The following is a 21,151-nucleotide window of genomic DNA, read 5'->3' on the forward strand; positions in this document are numbered from 1 at the left end:
GAGAGCGGTGTATTAGTCATTATAGCTGTTGTCAGATTGGGGATTTTTAGAATTTTTAAAATAAACATTACAGTGTAACTTCTTCACATCTTAATATACTGTGGCCTAGCGTAACTAAGTTATTGTAGCAATAATCCAAATATTCTATATATACAGTCTATCTATCTATCTATCTATCTATCTATCTATCTATCTATCTATCTATCTATATATAATGTATGTGTGTGTGTGTAATGACTGTTTAGATATTTAAAGGGCTGTCTTCTAGGAGACGTGTGAGGTTTTTTTTTTTTGGGGGGGGGGGGGGGGGGTACGTATTACTATATTGGCAATCTAATAAAACGCCGTGTGACAAAAAAAAAAAAACAGCCCCCTCTCCTCTACTATGCCTTTCTCGGTGACATTAATGTCACTGGCTCCAGTCCCCCAGGAATCAGGATAAGCTGTTTTAAAGTGTTCAACCAGCTGTTATCTCAATATTATGAAGCAGTGGGGTGGAGAGAAGGGGCAGATTTGCAAGGAGGAGGGAGGGGGAGGAGTGTGCCTATATATAGGAATGTGAGGTTGCCTCGCTGACAAACACACACAACCAGCAAATAGGAGTGATCAGGCTTTGAGAATTATCTCTCTCTCATACAAATCGCAACAGTGCCCATCTCCGGAGCTGCAGAAGATTTTCTCTGCGTGGTAACAGTGAGCACACAAGGGCTACACACGCTACAAGGTGCCACTTGCCCCGCATCACTCCGTTATTGATCTGCATCTCGAAGAAGCCTCTTCAGCCATGAAAGCCATCAGTCCCGTGAGATCAATGGCCAGCTGCTACCAGGCTGTCTGCTGCCTGTCGGAGCAGAGTCTGAGCATCGCCAGGAGTAGCAGCCACAAGGGTACAGGCGTTGACGAACCAATGGGTCTTCTCTATGATATGAATGACTGCTACTCCAAGCTCCGAGAGCTGGTTCCTGGGATACCCCAAGGCAGCAAACTCAGCCAAGTAGAGATCCTGCAACACGTTATTGATTACATCTTCGACCTCCAGATAGTGTTGGGTGAAGAGCAGCAACACAGCGTTGGAAACACCATTCTCTCCTTACAAGTAAGTAACGATGACTACTAGCCCATGATTTAATGCATATCTCATGTAACCTCATCCAATGCCTCACATCGCTATAGCAAGTTTTCTCTTCCCCGTTGCAATGTGGAACTGCTAATGCTAGATGGTGCTGATAATCCGTGTTTCCCCTTTACAGAAGTCTGATTTCTCAGAAATGTCAACGAAAGGAGACGCCAGCATCTGCCACTGACCCATCTAGCTGTCATGGTAAGTCCCTGTTTCCTTGCTATCTATCCTTCCTTATGCCCTCCTTTAGCCAGTCTGATATTATTTTATTCTGATTTGTTACAATACATTATAGATTGAGACAGGCGTCATAATATAGAAAGCCAGACTCGTGCATATGTTAGATATCATCATAGTGGTGCTTTTTGTCTTTTTATGATTACTTCTACATTACCATATCATTAAATATATTGTAATGTTCATAGTGATTTTATTTTAGACTGAGGAAACGTGATCCATGTTTCTGTAGAGTGGCCTCTCGTTTGATGTATGATATTCTCAGAGCTGAGAGTAGGAAGCAGTTGCTGTCATTAGCCCAGAGACGCCGCGATGTTATCAGGCCTAGCAGGGGCGGGGCTAGCGGCTTCCTCTCCGGCGCCACTCAGTCTGCCCCCCTCCCTCCCTGTGACTCACGCTTACATACATGCATATTTCTCCTTCTGCAGGTGTGGGAAACTCGTGAAAAAAAAAAAAAACTTCACATGAAGCAACAGAATTCAACATGCAAGAATTTAACTCTTCAAGATCCAACAATCACGATGATCCAATAGTTTTATATTGATAAAGAGACTTATTTTACTTTGAAAACACCATCAAGACCAAATAGATGATCTGCCTTTATTCTTATTTTATTTTACTGATTCAACTCGCTACTCGAATACTGTTACAATTTTGTTTTCCATATATCCTAGAACCAAGCCTTCACTCTCATGTATGACTGGCTGCAATGTTTGAATTTGATTTATGAAAGATGTCTTTTGTTGTTTTTCCACTTCAATTCATCGCTCATGTATTTTGAAATATTTTCTTTTTTACATTCCTATTCTCACTGTGGACCAAAAAGCCATTATTGCCTAGTTCAAATATACCATTTTCTATATTTTCTTAGGAACTTGAATTTCTGTTACTGGAAAAATAATGTTTAACTCTTGCATTAAGAGCTGTATATTTTTGTAAATCTACATTTGATGCCTTTATGTGGAAATCTTCTTCTATTCTACAAGGATATAGAAGCCTTTAATCTGTGGTACTGACCTCAGAATATCCCACTCTCTAAAGTAGAGAATAATCTGTTGGAACTGAACAGTTTCTTCTGTTAGAAAACTTTTTATAAAAGTTGTTATTTTGTGTATGTAAATAATAAACACAACCTTATTTTTAACAGATTTTCTTTATTTTTGTGTTAACTGTATAACATGCACTCCTCATGCATTTCATTACTATGATTTACAGGATGTTAGCATCTATAAGACATATACTGTCCTAGTATAACTGGTTCACTTTCCACCCCCACCTTTATTTTCTATATATGGTATCACACACACAGCACTATCATTGCATGGAGCACTACACGGATAGTCAGTATTAATAAAATGGCGTATAGTTTATGCCAAAGACAGTTTCCATTGACATAACCCCATTAGTGTAACATATAACTAATTAGGAGCAGTAGATGGGTTGTTAAGCTTCATAAAATTGTGCATGTTCTGATCACCCCATTAGTATAACCCAAAAGTAGTTCTATTAGAAGTATAAGGGGCATATGTACTCCTAATCGCAGAACTGCCATGATTATTAAGGGTCCATATCTCTCTGTAAAGCGCTGCGGAATATGTGTGCGCTATATAAATAACTGGTAATAAATAAATATCGCGGCAGGTACTTTCATTTTAAATTATGTACAAAGGGGAACTCGCAAGACCGCAGTTGCGGTAATCGATGTCTCTACAAGTTATATCTCCGGCAAATTGGAGAAGTCTTTCACATTTGTTAAATACTTCTCCTGTGGAAGCTGACACTGCGCATGTGCACAGTGTCAGCTTCCACTGCCGGCCAGGGGCTGTGAGAGAGAGCGAAAGATCTCTCTCCTGCATCTGGCGCCTCCATAGGCTTAAAGCAGTTTACACCATCTGAAGATGGTGTAAACTGCAGCTGCCAAACTGTGAAAAGCTTTGATTTTTGGAGTTTGGTACATAGGAGTCAGATCATAGTCCCCATTGATAATAATGGGGACTGCAATCAGCAGTGTTAATTAGCCTTCTGCAGGAGATTTTTGTGAAATTTCTAATGTGCGATTAGTACAATTCATAAAATTTTGCAGAAACTGCGGTTTCTACATAATTTTATAAAAAACATAGCTTGATACATAGGCCCCTATATTACTCCAGCAGCTTTCAGCTCTTTACATTTGACTAATTACATATAATACTGTGTGGCACCTATGGGGGAGATGAATCAAAGCTTGGATACAGATAAACTACCAACCAATCAGCTCCTGTCATTTTTGAAATACAGCCTGTGAAATGACAGAAGCTGATTGGTTGGTACTTTATCTCTCTCCACCAGTGGTGTAACTATGGAGGGTGCAGTTGCTATGGGGGCCAGCGGCTTAAGGGGCCCTCTGGCCCAGCGATCGCAACCCCTGCACCCTCCATTTGCCAGGCAACCTCTGAGATTGTTACCAGCGGGCGCGCGGCTCCTTCTCGTCCCAGCGGCAGCCCAAGGATGGAGCTCACCCCTGAGCTCCGGCTTTCCGGGTCCCACAGTGCACTATGGGAGTGACGTCATGATGTCACTCCCATAGTTCCGAGGAGCGGGCGTTTAAGGTAATTTTTGGCTTTTTTTTGTGTGCGTGTGTATGTCGGTGTGCGGCAGGGGAGGGGGGTTTACTACTGGGGGCATTACATGGGCCTGCCTTGCTACTGGGGGCACCACAGGGTGCATTAGAGGGGCCTGCCTTACTACTGGGGGCACAATATGGGGGCATTACAGGGGCCTTACTACTGGGGGCATCATATGGGGGCACTACAGGGGGCCTTACTACTGGGGGCATCATATGGGGGCATTACAGGGGCCTTACTACTGGGGGCACTATTGGGAGCATTACTACTGGGGGCACTTCAAGGGGCATTACTACTTGGGCCCTGCAGGGAGCATTACTACTGGGGGCACTACAGGGGCCCTTACTACTGGTGGCACTGCAGGGGGCACTACTACAGGGGGCATTCTTTTAGGGGCATTATTACCAGGGACATTACTACAGGGGGCATTATTACTACTGGGGGCACTGCATAAGGGGCACCATTACAGTGGGCATTTAGTGTTTTAGGGGAACTACTGTGGGCATTGTGTAAGACCTAAGTTAGGGGGGGGGGGCCCTTAAAAATGTTGCTATGGGGCCCAAAGTTTTAGTTACACCCGTGCTCTCCACTTTATCTCTCTTCAAGATTGGATACATCTACCCCATTCTCAAGTGGGTGTAGTTCATTAAAAAATTATGCCTGATTTTAAACTAATGGGCAGATTGTTCTATATAGGTGTCTCCAGTCCTGTCTTTACTTCAATACACACTTTAAATATACCAAATAACTAAACTCAGTTAACCTGTTGCTCTCCAGCTATTGTGGAACTATAAGTCCTGTATCAACCAGATTTTGTCAGGATAAGCTGGGACTTGCAGATTAATAAAAGATGGGAGTCACCACATGTCTATCTATGAATGACAGTTACAAACCATTACATAACTAGATAGATAGATAGATAGATAGATAGATAGATAGATAGATAGATAGATAGACATTCTGAGCCTGCATTTTTCTGATGCTAGTTGGCAAAGAATGTGTGATACTGCTAAGTGAAAAACAAGTTTTATCATTTTGGGACAATAAACCAGAATTATCTAAAAGTATTAGTTTAGTTAGATATAGAATTTGGGTCAAAGGCTGTTGGTTTAATCTACTAGACTTCAACCTTTTCTACTTTAGCTCACATCTGCCATTACCACAGTTCAACCAAAAGTGAAAATACTGATTTCTAGTTAGTAATCATGCTTTATTATTCCACTACTGCATTAAAAGTAGTTTTATAATGTAAATACTTCAGTACCAATAAAAGCCTCCCCATCACTAAGGTGTTGTAGTCACAACTGATTAAAGAAATGTTAGTACCCATTAGATGTTTTTTTTTTATTGTGCATATTTATGAGCCATGAATAAACAGACACAGAAACTAGTTAGGGACCATTTCCCATGGCACCTTTCAATCCATTTAAAAATTAGCCACCATAGTGATATAATTTGTCTTACATGACCTTGTAACAGAATGTCTCATCTAGTTACATGTGTCACTATTGTGCTAGTGGTGGAAAGTATAATCACAGCAGAAGCTCACTGATTATGGAAAAAAAATCACACACACATACACATGACATATATATATATTTATAAAGCATGAGCGTATGATATAATGTAACTACTTGTATAGGGCGATAAAGACACGGAATACAGCAGTTATAGGAATTTGGGGGTCTGTATTATTCTGGACTCCCATAACATTCCAGGCATTTTTAAGGATTAATCTATTTATTTTGTATGCATCCCACATGTTTCTACTAAATTATTCAGGTTAAGGAATTTTCAGCAAATAACTGGTTAATGGGACCTGATGTTGAACGTTTCTAATAACTGTCTTCACACTTCATACATAACAGTTTAGGAAACAATCGGACTTAATTCATAAAATATGTCCCGCTATTTTCTGCATGTGGTCAGCACATATGTGTCCCTCTTTTCTTCACAGAGACAGGCAACTCACAACCATAATTCAAGCACATGTGTATTACAAGTCCAATGTGCTGGTATGTGTTCTGTATCTCTGCTGATATCACATGGCAGGTCCATGAGCACTGGATAGCAAGCGCCTTATAATGATTCTAGTCATCATCTATCATTGCTATCATTGTTTTAATGCATGCTTGCAAATGAATCCTTATATAAACACATTAGCACGGCGGAGGGCCTTTCAAATAAGTTACTTACTGTAAACAATTGTAACCCTTATTATATTGATCTATAATGTAATAATGTCTGCTAATGTCTCACAGTGGAACAGAAGAAGAAAGGTTCCCTTATACAAATGTTGCAAGATGTGTTGCGGCAAAAGACGATTACTTTCAATGTGCATCAATGCTGAGGATCGCCTGGGTTACAGGGGGCTAGTGATCCTATTACCAGGCATATAGCAGTTGTAGTTTTTTTTTTCTTTAAGATAATAGGATTCCCTTGCCCTTTGTGAGGAGGGGGAAAAAGAGAAAGCTGAAGAGGAGGGGGGTCTGTGCAGCTGTAATCAGCTGTGATTAGTAAGAGAGGTAGGGGGATGTTTTAGGAATTCTTCACCTGGCATTGTCATTGTTTTGGGACCCGCAGGTGTCTCCTGGCGCCAGCCTGTCTGACTGCTGGCCTCCCTCCTCCCCTCTCCCCCCTCATCTGTCTCCATTTGCATCTATTCAGTGGCTCGTACACTCCCTCACTTCCTAAACACAATCCACCCTCCCCCGTGCTCTGCTATACAAGGCAATGACTGCACCCGTCCAAAAATGTGTGTTAGCTGTACATCTATTACAATCCCATGTGCACATGTGGTTGTACATTTTAATTGCATCCTATCTAGATCACCAGCACCAGCACAATGCATTAAAGACATCCTTTGCAGATAGGTGTAGCGCTATAAAATCCAACTATGTTAATTAACTTCACATCCCATGCAGATGTTTCCTATACGTTATTCACGCAGTTCACCCTAGCAACACATTTTTCAACGTTTATTGATCCTTACTCAGTGTATATGTATGTGTGTAATAATAATAATAATATCTTTAAAGTGGAGTGCCAGACCCAACGCTTGAGTATATATATATATATATATATATATATATATATATATATACATATATATATATATATATATATATAAACACTATGTTTGTGACTAATCCTGATTAAAAAGCCTACGGGCTTTGAAACGTCGATGTAAGATGCCACATTATTGAAATACAGAATTTTTGATCTTTCACCTATTACTGGGAGTGCCTCCTTGTTCTTTTTATATATATATAGCAGCACAGACAGTGTAATGGTTAGCATTACTGCCTCGCAGCACTGAGGTCATGGATTTGATTCCCACTACGGCCCTAACTGTGTGGAGTTTGTATATTCTCCCTGTGCTTGCGTGGGTTTCCTCCAGGTACTCCGGTTTCCTCCCACACTCCAAAAATATACTGTTAGGTTAATTGGCTCCCCACAAAAATTTACCACAGTGTGTATGTTTGCAAGCATGTGATAGGGAATATAGGCCCTGATTCAGACCCACTCGCAAGCGGCTGTCCGCTCGCAAGTGGGTCGATGGTCTGCACTGAGCATGCGCACGACGGAGGGAGCTCCGTCGTGCGCATGCGCCAGACGCGACGAGCGAAGGAAAGTCCTTCGCTCGTTGTGTCTGATCAAAGGGGGCGTGCTGTCGATGTTGATTGACAGCACGCCCCCATTGGGGGGTGTGCCTCCCTGACGGGGGCGTTCCCAAGGGAACGCCTCCCGTCAGAAGCCGGCCCCACTGACATCACTCCCACTGACAGTGATGTCAGTGGGAGTGATTTTGGCTATGATAGAGCCAAAATCACTCCGGGCCTTGCGGTTGAAAACCTCAACCGCAGGCTCCGGCTCGCAGTTTCGATGGTCGCGATGGTCACGACCATCGTGGCCATCAAACTGCACGTTCGTATAGGCTGTGGGTGGTGACCCACAGCTATACGAGCGTCCAGGAGGATGCTCCATTTTTATGGAGGGCGGCCCTCATTCAGAGCGTGCGCTCTGCTCAGAGCGTACGGCTCTGAATGAGGGCCATAGATTGTAAGCTCCACTGGGGCAGGGATAGATGTGAATGGTAAGATATTCTCTGTAAAGCGCTGCGGAATATGTGCGCGCTATATAAATAACTGGTAATAATAGATATATATATATATATATATATATATATATATATATATATAAATATCCAAAAAGACCTTTGGGCTGAGGCTGTATTTTATGTATATCTAAAGGTTGCTGTGACTGGCTGCTGGCTTGATAATGGTCCTGGTGTGACCGAAACGTCGCTATCCATATGCTGCTATAACCTGCTGCTATCATACCACTTGAATCATGGAATAAAGAATATTGAATGGCTATGTCTCCTTGGTGAGTGCGTCCTTTTGGATATTTATATTGTTGCCTACTGTCTCTGAACAAGACTGGATTGGCTGGAATGCACCCTGACGTTATATCTGACTTAGACGTGAGTGCGGGACCTATATGAATATGTATTATATATATATATATATATATATATATATATACTCATATACTAGCATGTAGACCAGCACTCCAACATAAAGATAGATAAATCCTGCCCCGGTGCCTTCCCCCGGGAGACCAATACTATTTCAACAGAGCGGACGGCACTCAGAGGACTTGTAATTATAATTCAACACAAGGTCATATTTGTACTGACATTTCAATCTCCTTTATAGGACCCTGAGGAAAATCTCCAATAAAGGAGATTGAAAAGTCGGTACAAATGTGACTTAAGGGGCGTATGTATCAAAGCTTGATGTGAGATAAAATTGTGAGATATATATAACCAACCAATCAGCTTCTAACTTACATTTTGCAGGCTGTGTTTAAGAAATGATAGTTTGGAGCTGATTGGTTGGTGATATATATTTTACAATTTTATCTCACATCAAGCTTAGATACATATGCCCCTTGGTGTTGAATTACTTCTACAAGTCCTCTGAGTGCCGCCCGCTCTGTTGGTATATATATATATATATATATATATATATTGTGCTGTGATATATACAATGCTGTGTCGTCATGGTGCATGTGCAGGGCAGGACAGTCTGTTCAGGCAACCAAAAAGACTGCCTGCAGGGACTTAGGGTGCATACACACCAGGACGATATCGGCACGATTAAGGTAATTGGAATGATGAATCATGTAAATCGCATAGTGTGTACGCACAATTGCGCGCTCCCGCTGGTCGTATGCGACGTCTTATGATTGTCTGTGCAGCACAGACAATCATAAGATAACGCATACGATAAGGTGCCAATCGCACAGTGTGTACGGACAACCGGACAATCAGCCCGCTGTACACTGTACAGCGCATTCGATTTGACGATTCAACAAATCGTCAAATCTTATGCAAAATTGGACAATGTGTACGCTCAATTTAGGAAGTTCTGCCTTCAAGGGAAATTGGATAGGAAATCGGAATGATTACAAATCGTTCAGGTGTGTACCCTGCCTAAGCAAGGAAAATGTGTTAACGCAACCGCTGTTTTTGAGAAGATTATTGCTGAAGATCGGGGAAAACTGTGAGAGATAAAAAAAAAACATGTTGATGTTGGCCAAAAATATTCGGGTTAATATCGACATTGTTGCTGAATAGACTCCATAGTGTTTACACAGACTGAGGTTGCAGTGGTGATAAATGAACAAAATGGTTGTGTTGAAAATACCCATAGTGTGTGTCTGTGTGGCAGGGAATATATGTGGTGCCTATTTATTAAATCAAATTACCCCCAAAATCATCCACATGAATTAAGCATCCCTGCAATTTAACAAACGTCAAATGCAGAAGATATCAAGTATATCTCCTGCATTATGAAAACTAACACAAGATAATGCAGTCCCCAAAACTTACAATGAAGACTGCATTCTCGAGCATTTTAACAAAATGTCTATAGGCTACATTTGTAATTTTTTGAAGAGTGATTCTTATGCTGGGTACACACTTGGTGATATTATGCTGGGTACACACTTGGTGATATATCGCTCGTTGTATAAAAGATATATATTGGTGCATCTGGCTGTGTGTACAGGCCACCCACTGACCACCCGCACACAGGCTGCAGGGACAGCAGACACTATCATCTCAACTGGGTGGGCACATTTTTAAATGTTCCCCCAGCTGTGATGTCAGCCCAGATACATCGAGCGGCTGATTAGTAAGTGTATATAGCTTACCATTCGCCCACTAGGATGGCGGATCGGTCTGCTGACCGGCCTGTCGTCCTAGTGTGTACCCAACATTAGGATCCCTTTTTGCTAGTCAACACTTCACATTGAGAGAAACTTACATACTGGCAATCGCAAAGACTTTTCAGAATCCTAAGGGCCTATTTAATAATACTGACTTTGATAACAGAGCAATTTACCACTGAAGTAATAGCAGAACAGCAAATCCAATAGGAGGCTGATCCAGTGATTACTTTGCCCCATTAAAGTAATCTTCAAAGCTTGCTTATCACAATGGCGCAGGAGGTGTTTGTGCTGTACATACATAGCCATATAGTACCAGCATATTACGCAATGAGTGTGGCCATGCTGATCAATATATGACTTCCCACTGATTCAGCCAGTCTCCCTACCCCTCCTCATTGTGCGGCATACTGATATCTATGTTTGATGGTGGGTACGTTGGCCAGTTAGAATGTAAGCCCCAAGCCCAGTGACTTAGTTGTCCTGCATTTGGGTCTGAAACTACTCACTGTGCCGCCTGTTTAAAACAGCGAGGGGCCCGTGTGCCGTGCCCCACTCCACCCATGCCTGTACAGGTAGCGCCATCTTTCTGGTGATTTATTCTGTACAATGTCAAATGCAAGAAAGAGAGCAAAGCCTTTGGCAGAGTGTCAGAGTCTTTGCTGCTCTTATATGGAGCCAACTTTCTTATTATATCACTGGAAAGATGACACTGCAGGACGAGTGTCTGCACGGGAAGCAACAGTGGTGAATTGGTGGGTGTACCCATGGTAGATATGCCACTGCACCTAGTGGGCACTAGGGATTTGTCACAAAAAGAAACATATGTCACCAGACTGTCAGATACAAATAATCATAATGCACAATATATATTACTAGCCTGCACACACAAGAAAGCTCTAATCATGCAATGGAATGTACACAGGTGGCAGACTATTATTATAGATGTAGGCAGTCATTATTGGAGGACATTTAGAACAGTTTATCCATACAATTATAACATTATATTTAAAAGAACACACACAAGGGATAGTTATAGTCTTTTGGATTGAAAATAATGACATAAGCCCATAATGTTTCAGCTTACCGGAAATCCTCCACATTTAAGCAATCTATGCAATTCTGTACATTTTGTATGTATTATACCATTTCTGTGGTGTGTTGAATATTCTCTATCCCATATTTGAAAGTTTAGATGTGAAATGTGATTACATTTGTTTCTAACTACTTCAATATTAAAAATAACAACGTAAAGTGAGTTTATATGGTACTGGCACGTAGTTCTGCTGTGAAAATATGCTAATGTTTGCAACCGCTCAGCCAGCATGGAGACGGCCACTACCACTTTCTCACATCTGTAATACTGCACAACGGTGTTCAAACGGACAGACAAGCCTGCTTTTCTCTACCCACTCCCCTGTCACCACCCCCAAACGCTGACGTCCCAGCACTGACTCTGCCATGGCTTTATATCTGCATGCGTGATTGCAGTGCAATCACAATGCTGACCTGCGCACGCGCACTGCATACGCATGTGCATTACGCACCATCGGCCAATCCGCGGTTGCAATTTGCGATCCATGCTGAACCTTATTGTTTTCATGTCTTTTTGAGAAGGCAGGGTTATGAACTTAATAGTCTTAAAGCAAATGATTCTAGCATTAAATATGTAAAATGCAATTCATTTACAAGATGCAAACTTTTTGCTATACATCTGTACACCTTTCTCTTGCAACCAGATGTACATAAAATAAGCACAATTCTTTGCAGTAACAGAATCGTGGTAAGAAATAGAAAATTGTTATTCATTCTCTATCTGTCATTTTGGATATCACTGCAGTCGCACTATCTCTGTTCCCCACCCATGCGGTCACCCCTCTTTATCAGCCATGCTGATCCAGGAGACACATTCTGTCATCCCAGCATGTCTCAAACCACCCCATGTCTCTCTTTTCTCCTCTGCCAGTCTCTGTCTATTCAAAGTATCCACCTGTGTCTCTTGGCAAACAGTCCTGGTCAGTATGCACACATTTTGACAGGCAGCGTGAAGGGTGAGAGTGCAGTGGTGGGAAGCTGTCTCTGAGTGTCAGTGTCCTGGACATATGCCATGTCTGCAATGCAAGTGGTTCATTCTACTCAATTCACTGTAAACCCAGATGCCTACATGACCCCAGTGTCTCTGCCCCCTCTGCTGCCTGTCTACGTCTATTCATCAATAGTCATCTGTGTCTTTCAGCACACAATCCTGGTGGCGGTCAGCTTTGGAGCTCTAAGGATTGGTTTGTCTGTGGATTTGGTCAACAGCACCAATTCCCCACTCGTCTGCAAAATAACTGTATCCTCCCTGGAGTGACAGATGAACAGAGTCAAGCAGCACCCATATAATTAACAAGTACCTATAAATAATTGCATGTCATTTAAACACTGCAGTTCTAAAGAGAATCAAGCAAACAGAAGATATTTTTTAAATTATAGTACCCTGTATAGGCCATGAACTAATTTTTCATGTATCTTTAGTTTTTGCTAATTTATTTATGCAACTTTTTTTCTGTAAATTGAAACATGTTTCCAGGAGTTCTACATACATACATATACAACCACCCCTAAGTTGGTTTTAGTATGCAAAGTGTTGTATTTAATGTCTCTTACAATGCTTTATGAATATTATTATAATGATCTGTTCTTCAATGTGGTGTGCAGTGCTAGACAGAAGAGACAGAGAGAGAGAGAGAGAGAGAGAGAGATACAGAGTGCGAAAAAAATGACTTACGCTGGATACATTATTCAATATAGGAACAAAAGTTGAGACAAAAGGTGTGAGGAGCTGCTCACTAGATCTTACAAGCTGCAGAACAAAGCACGTATTACAAAAGGCACAGGTGCATGATTTAAGCAGAGGCCCAGTCACATCTGACCGTATACGGGTGTGACATTGTTAAGTGCTCAGGAATACTCAATGAGCCCGCTACCCAGCTGATTTCCGTCTGAGCACAGAAACACAGTGCTTTGTGCAATACTGCTGAATAATACATCAAACTCCCAATAAATCTGCTGAGCAGATGATCAGGCCTATAATTCTCTATTACCATCATCATGTGTTAATAATTTTTGTCATTTTCATTTACAAAACTACACTATTTAAATCAATCAGAAAATAAATAAATCGGGGGTGTAACTAGAGGCGTGCGAACGGTGCAGCCACACAGAGCGCAGGGAATGGCACCCTGCAGCAGTACCACCTGTAGCGTCCATTACATGCTACAGACAGGCACCCTGCCATAATTACAGCTTCGGGCACTGCTGCAGTTTAGGGTGTCAGCGGCCCAGCACCCTTATGCATGACATCATGACGTCACGCGCAAAAGTGGTGGGGGCGGCACAGGGAGCTCAGAGCCCTAGTTATGGCCCTGACACATAACAATAATAATAATAATCAGGTTCCATAGTTAAATAGGAAAGATTCGCTTTTATAAATTATAGATATTTTGTGCCAGAGAAATAAAAAACCTAAAATGCATCTGTTAGTGTAAGCTCACATGGGTAGAGGGTTTTCCCTGATCCTGACCTTATATATGGCATCCTGGATCATGCACCAAGACCAGCTTTATGGGCCTATTTAGGGCACTGCTGCCCTGTTACAATGCTGGTGATCACTTTAAGTTTACATATCCTGCCCTACAAAGCATTCTGGCGCTTGGCCCTGATAGCTATTGTAGCCTATAGACTACACACCACTCTCCTCTCGCACATGCATGGTCTCATGACCACATTTGCGCAATAGCGCAACCGGGTCCTGGCCGTACACACTGCATGATCCGGTGTACACCAATGCAATGTATCATTCAATGCTGCAGGTAGCAGCATGGCTTCATTCATTACATCATCCCATCAGCTGTGCAGCACAGCAGATGGTACAATGCAATGAGCGACCGATGTGCACGTGCAATTGGGCGTACACACTATACAATCCATGCGATATATCATTCCGATCCTTGTCAGAATGATAAATCGCACAATATATCTTATAGTGTGTACCCAGCTTTAGTGCCAAGATAAGTGGTGATAAGAAATTATAATTGGAAAAAACAATGAATGAGCTCACTACCAGTGTATTAGCAACATTGTATTTAAATATAATGTGCTTGAATGTGCTGCCAAGAATGAACTAAAATAAAAAAATAAAAACCAAATTAAAAGGCAGCGTGAAAAAAAACTCCGGGGGATACCCTGGCAACGCAGTCAGTTCGCACCAGCCGGAGGACCAATATAGGGTCAGTTAGGGTAAGAGACACCTGAACTGTTCCCGATTACACTGGCTTACCATTGTCCTTGAAGGAGCTATAAACAATTACAACGCTCTCACTGTCCTATTCATTCTATCCTCTCTCAGCTTTACCATCTCTACTTTACCTTTTTTCCGGTTTACTCTAAGTATATTTCTTTTTAATTTGATTTTATTTTCTTTTTTTAGTTAATTCTTAGCCACACTTTTGAGCATATTATATTTAAATACACTGTTGCCTGGCAGTGTGCTCGTTCATTGTTATTTTCATATACTGTAGTGTACCTCTATTAGCTTCTAGGCCAGTGGATGTCCCTAACCTCGTTTACTCCAGTCGATTTGGACTATTATTATTGATGAGGGTAAGGTTTGTTACAAACCCTGGAAGTCCTTTCCAGTCCTTAAAGGTCATCAGTCTTCAATGCAACCTTCTTGCCGGGAGAATTGTTCTGTTGGAACCAGCAGTTCAACCTGAGAACAGCAAGGCACCCCCCAAAGAGACAAAGAGGAGCCTTCTCCAGGATACGAGTCCCTAGAGGTGCTAAGCCTGCCATCCTCAACTCCAGGAGAGAGAGAGGTCATGGTAAAGTCATTTACAGGTAATTGCTCACCTTGGTCTCTCACATGCAATAGTGTTGTGGAGATTACCACAGACAGGTGGCTGCTAAACAGAGGTTTGTCCCTCCCACTATTAAGATTTCCCTGCTCAACAGACTCCAATCCTCTGCTGGACAAGGTTTTGACCATAGCATTATCTCAGGGCAAAATAGAATTGGCAAACGCCTCCAAGATTTTTTCTATAAGGAAGCAGGATGGTTCTTACAGATCCATTTTGAATGTCAAATCCCTAAATCAATATATAAAACATCACACAAACATCACACATTCAGAATGAAAGGTCTAGCAGAGGTTCCTTTCCTTGTTGCTCAAAACGACTATTACATCAAGATAGACCTCAAGGAGGCCTGTTATACAATTCATGTGTACCCAAACCACTGGAGGCTTCTAAGATTCCTCTGGAATGATATCCTCTGCTAATGGACTGACATGGTCTTTATGGGTTATCCAATGTTTCTTACACATTCTCCTGGCTTATGAAAGCTTTAGTGACACAACGCCAGCAGAAACAGTCCACTGCATAATTTGGATGACCTCCTTGTAGAGCACTCAGATCAGGAGAAGCTACTTTCTCAGCAAGAGCTAATTGTGTCCCTCCTTCTCAGTCTAGGCTTCTCGATAAATCACACCAAATTGGTACTGAAACCTTGCCAGTCTACAATTTTTTTGAGTTTTTAATAGATTTTCAATCTTTCTCTATAGAAGTCCCATCAAAGAAGTGGACAGACATTAAGGCTTTTGTCTCCCAAACTCTTTGCTGCAAGCTCACCGTGATAGATTTTGCCAAGATCATAGGGGAAATGAAAGCTTCAGATCCAGGGTTTCTCCATACACCCCTCATTTGCAAACACTCTCAGAACGTTCTGGGATCTCTCCTCAGGAGAGGTTTCTCCTGGTCAGACAAGATTCTACTGACCCTTATAGTTCACCAGGAGACAGAGAATTAGATAGCCCTTCCCCTACCTCCTTCCAGACCTCTTCCAGAACCCCCGCTAAACATCATAATTACCTAATATGGTTCCCTCACAGGTTGGGGAGCATTCACATGTGACAGGGCAGTAAAAGGCACGTGGTCTGGCCATGAATCGGAAGCCCACATAAACCTCTTAAACTGAGAGGGAGGGACGGTTAGGTTTAAGCACTAGAGGGAGAAGTAAGGTTTAAGCATGGGAAGGGAGGGTTTAGGGGTTAGGTTAGGCTTACTTACCAGTGGGCGTCTAACCTGGTCAGAATGCCAGCGTTTGTATTCTGACCGCCAGGATCCCGTACCCAACTGCTATGTACCACCCAATGGTGAAAAATGTATATAACACATGTAACTTTGATTTGACAAGGAAGATGGACACCTCTCAGCTCTGGGCCCCATAGCAGCTGCACTTCTTGCACCTTTGGTAGTTAAGCTCATGCTTGCTAGATCTGTTGGTTTCTCTCTTCATTCCAATTATTGCTAATACCTGTTCTCTCCTTTGGTTACCAAAGCTCAAAGGGGTCAGAAAAAACAGCAGGTGCAACCACCTAAACAACAGAAATGACTCCAGTCCTTTGTTCTTCCATTGCCGCAAGTTCACATTTTGTTTTTCTCTTTCCAAGACATCCTTATAATTGGACTTTTTCTTTCTTCTTACCAGTTGTTCCTCAGGACCTCATTCAGAGTCGGTCGAAGCGGCCACACAGTCGTACGCCACCGATGTTTGCTATACTGCGCATGCATACAGTTCGCAATGCGCGTGCGCAAACTAGCCGCTACAATCAGAAATTTCTCTCTCCTTGAACACAGCCAGGTCGGTAGTTTGAGTGACAGATTGAGGCGTTTGTGGGTGGTAACAGGGCTTGAAAACGGGGAATGGAGATCCGAACGCAGGCGTGCCTCATTATGCGAATGGCGTTTTGTGGGAGTGCATACGGTTTATGGGAGTGCATAATTAACAAAGTAGCGTCATGGCACATGTGACATAGGAGGTTTTTACACTGACATGATCGTAGAGCTTAAGAGAGGGTATGGTCAACCTTAAGCTCTACGACCAGTTTCGATGGTTGCCGATGGTCTCGATTAATCCTTATATGCCCGGAGATGACGTGCAATGCGTATGAGAAGGGGGCGTATTTTTTTGTCTTCCGACCGCTTCCTCCCCTTGGTCGGCCAACTACCGATCCGAACTTAGGGACGCAACTTGCGAGGGAATCATTTGCATATCCGGCCCCTTTTCGCGTACGACCGTGCGGCCGCTTCGACCGACTCTGAATGAGGTCCTCAATCTCTTGTTGAGTTGAGTTTATGAATACTACTAGTAAATACTGTTCATTCTGTATCAATTAGTCTGTAGTCCTTCTCCAGTATGCTAGTGCAGTTCCTGGTGTTACACCTCTCCTCTCATGTTCTTCTTAGAATTGGCATCTGTATGGTTTTGTAAAATCTGCAGGGGGCGGGCTTTGGCGTGCAGGTAATCATACATGCACGTGACTAGCATGTGCATGCTGCAGTGAATGTGAAGACGTGTTTGTTTGCATGACACACATGCATCTGTGCATGTGATTTGTACGTGCGCATGAGCAAACCAAAAAAGCTCCGCCAGCCTGTTTGTCAGCTGTGGAGAAGGTAAGTGAGACTTTTAATTACTTTACCTTCTCCAGCAGCAGTCAGAAGGCTTGCACACCTATCCAGGGGCGTAGCGAGCCGACCCGGGCCCCATTGCTATCAGGGGCATGGATTAATTGTGGAAAAAAGAAACCCTGCGGCAGCCTGTGAGCCCTCCAGGCTGCCGCAAAAGCAGGGAGGGTGCGATCTGTGTGATTGCTCCCCCCCCCAGGGCTGCCATCAGAAATGATGGGGCCTGATACTGACAAAATAGGCAGGGCCCCCCTCCCCGGGAAGGAGGCACAGAGCTGGGAAGGCTGGCTGGACTAGATTGGGGGGGCACAGGGCTGGAAAAGCTGGCTGGACTAGGGGGGGCACAGGGCTGGCTGGATTAGGGGAGGGCACAGAGCTAGAAAGATTGGCTGGACGGAACGGGTATGAAATACCGCTGGCCGCACGGCGGTTCGATTCCCGTCAGCGGCAGCCCGACAGGAGCAGAGTGCGATGCAGCGGAAGCCCGACAGCGCCGTAAATCCCGATCGTGGATAGGTAAGTATCCACTAACCTAACCTAACCCCCCTAACCCTCCTTAGGGGTGCCTAACCCTAACTTCCCCCCCAAGTGCCTAACCCTAATCCCCCCTCTAAGTGCCTAACCCTAACCACCCCCTTCCCCGCTACCTAAACCTAAGTCCCCCGGGGGGGTGCCTAACCCTGAGTCCCCCCCTGGGGGTGCCTAACCCTAACACTCCCGGGGGGGTGCCTAACTGTAAGTCCCCCCTGGGAGCCCGAAACCTAACCCTCCCCCGCGCGGCTGTCCGCTCACGGCGCCCAGCATCTCTACGATCATGATGCCGGGCGCCGGTCTCCCGGCGTCGGGGAAATGCGGGCGTCTACATCTAGACACCCGGCATTTCACCCTTGCCGGGATAAGACAGTCAGGAAGCCGGCTGCCGGTATATAGGCAGTCGGCTTCCCGATTGCTTCCCGGCTGGACTAGGGGGGTACAGGGCTGGGTAGGCTGACTGGACTAGGGAGGGCACAGGGCTGGGAAGGCTGGCTGGAAAAGGAGTGACACAGGGCAGGGAAGGCTGGCTGGACTAGGGGCCGGCACAGGGCTGGGAAGAATGGCTGGACTAGGGGGGGCACAGAGCAGGGAAGGCTGGCTGGAGTAGAGGGGGGAAAGGACAGAAAAGGATGGCTGGACTGGGAAGGGTGCGCAGGGAAATGTGGCTGGATTATAAAGCGAGTGCAGGGAAGGGTCAGTATGCTTACCTCTCACTGGCAGCCTGTCAGACATGGAGGAAACCGGGTCTGGATTTTAGCGTTGTGGATTGCATCGGCAGCCAGGGAGAAGAAACAGCGCTGGCGTAATTTTAAATACGGCATTGGCCGCGAACCAATCATAGCTCGCGGACCGGCAGCTAATCAGGAGATGCCGCTGCTCATTGGCTGCTCGCGACCCGGCAGCCAATCAGGAGCGGCCGCTCCTGATTGGCTGCTGGTCCACAAGCTGTGATTGGCTTGCGGCCTGCAACTTATGGAATGCTGCCTGTGCGCTGTTTCTTCTCCCTGGCTGCCAGTAAATTAATGATTGATCCTCCGCACAGCTGACATCCGGGCCCCCTCTCTCTCCGGGCCCGGGACTACAGGCCCGGCAGTCCCCCCCTGATGGCGGCCCTGTCCTCCCCCACAGGCAGAGGAGAAGAGACTGCTGCTGCTGCTCAGCGGCAGCGAGCAGTCTCCCTGGTCTACCACTGCAGCCCAGCACAAAGCAGCGTGTGCTGGGCTGCTCACAGGTAAGAGGGGGTGGTGGCATCAGACCCGAGTAATTAGTACCCACTCCTCCCCTCACGGCGCCCCTGCACTTACCCACCAGCTGTTGCTATGTGGCAATCCTATTCCCTAAAACAAAGACAGTGTGCAGGTCATAGATTCCTGAAAATGGGATGTAGTTAATAGACTGGCGGACGCAATGCTGCTGGTCTAAATCCTGACTATACATGCCCGACACTGGGCTTAAGATAGGCGTCAAAATACTGATGCCTATCTTAATCCCGATGCCGGAAGACCAACCCCTGCCATCCCGATCGTCAAGAGCCGGGTAAATATACTACTTAGCCGGGGATGCAGGGGTTTAGTTTAGAGACCCCCAGGGGGGACTTAGGGTACGCACCTCCTGGGGAAGGTTAGGGTTTGGCTAGGGGAAGGGTGGATTAGGGTTAGGTGCCACTAGGGGAAGGTTAGGATCAGGCACCACCCCGGGCGGCTTAGGTTTAGGGTGCGGGAAGGGGGGGCTAGGTTTAGGTACCCCCGAGAGGACTTAGGGTTAGGCACCGCCCAGGGAGTTTTAGGGTTAGGCACCACTATGGGAGGGCTAGGATTAGGGGGGAAGAAGGGAGGGCTAGGGCACTTACCAGCTGGCGTCAGGATGTCCTCTGTCAGGCTGCCGTAGTCAAAATTTGATCCGACGGCTAAACAGCCATCGGTATTTCAATCCCATTCCCCTGAAAACTACTGTTTACCCACCTATGCTGAAAAAGTATATAATGTTGCTATTCTCAGTATTGTTTTTAATAGTGCAGTGTTTAAAGTCAACATTTTAAAAGTTTGTAGCAAAACTTTTAAATGACTGAGCCAGTGAATGGAAGCAAACCTTGTACGATATTGTTTTGGTGGATCTTGTAGCACTACAATTCCCATCAAGTCATGTTTATCGAAATCGTATGTAACAAATATTTATTTAAATACACCTACGCAATAAACATTACATACAAAAATACATGGCATGAAATGCATGTAACATGCAGAATATAATTGTGTAGTTAGTTGATTTTGAAAAATAGGGACATTTCCAGGGACAAATCTTGAACACATAGGATTGTCCCCGGGAAATTGGGGCCAGTTATATAATAATGTGTCATGGAATATCCATCTCTGCTTACCCCTAGTCGAAATGCTTTTATCTTATGTTCAATACCAGTTTGTTATGTTTCACAGTATCAAATGAATTAAGAGAATACACAAATGACATCACCAGATCCAGTTTGCACCCATAGAAATCGAACAGATTAGTTTGGTATGATCAGCCACTTCAAAATCATTTTGACTTAGTTTAGTTTAATTTCAGTAATATATTTCTGGATCTCTTCGAAATCCTTTATATCTTTTAGCCACCACTGATGTCTGGTTCACTGATCTGTAATTTCCTGATTTGGCTTTTGCTCCTATTTTTTTTTTATTTGCTGGGACCACATCTGCCTTTTGCAGTTTTGCAGTACTGATCCTATTATACAGATGTGTCCTCAAACACCTAGCCTCAATACGCCATATGGCAACTGAGCCGTACCGAGAGGTGTAGCTTACTGTCTTTTTTAACTTTTGGATCTTATTCGCATCACAGATGCAGAGAAACACAACTGAAAGTGTATTACAGACGCTGGGCTGCAACTTTAACCGCATAGGATTTAGGGGGTCTTG

The 21,151-nt window shown here is 44.0% G+C and overlaps 1 protein-coding gene across 1 annotated transcript; it reads left to right on the plus strand.

The window, feature by feature from the left end:
* Positions 1-562: 562 nt before the first annotated feature.
* On the plus strand, positions 563-2,501 carry ID3 (inhibitor of DNA binding 3). Its single transcript, XM_088459961.1, has 3 exons — positions 563-1,096; positions 1,251-1,321; positions 1,786-2,501. The coding sequence occupies exons 1-2, from the start codon at positions 785-787 to the stop codon at positions 1,302-1,304; spliced, it is 366 nt and encodes a 121-aa protein (XP_088316087.1). The 5' UTR covers positions 563-784; the 3' UTR covers positions 1,305-1,321; positions 1,786-2,501.
* Positions 2,502-21,151: the final 18,650 nt, after the last annotated feature.

The sequence above is a fragment of the Taudactylus pleione genome, unplaced genomic scaffold (genome assembly GCF_031769625.1).
Source record: "Taudactylus pleione unplaced genomic scaffold, aTauple2 ptg000959l, whole genome shotgun sequence".
Lineage (NCBI taxonomy): Eukaryota > Metazoa > Chordata > Amphibia > Anura > Myobatrachidae > Taudactylus > Taudactylus pleione.

Excerpts from the sequence above, each read along its gene's own strand:
- ID3 (XM_088459961.1), top strand. The coding sequence starts at position 785 with ATGAAAGCCATCAGTCCCGTGAGATCAATGGCCAGCTGCTACCAGGCT. Across the intron at positions 1,097-1,250 it reads ACACCATTCTCTCCTTACAA|AAGTCTGATTTCTCAGAAAT; the intron begins GTAAGTAACGAT and ends TCCCCTTTACAG.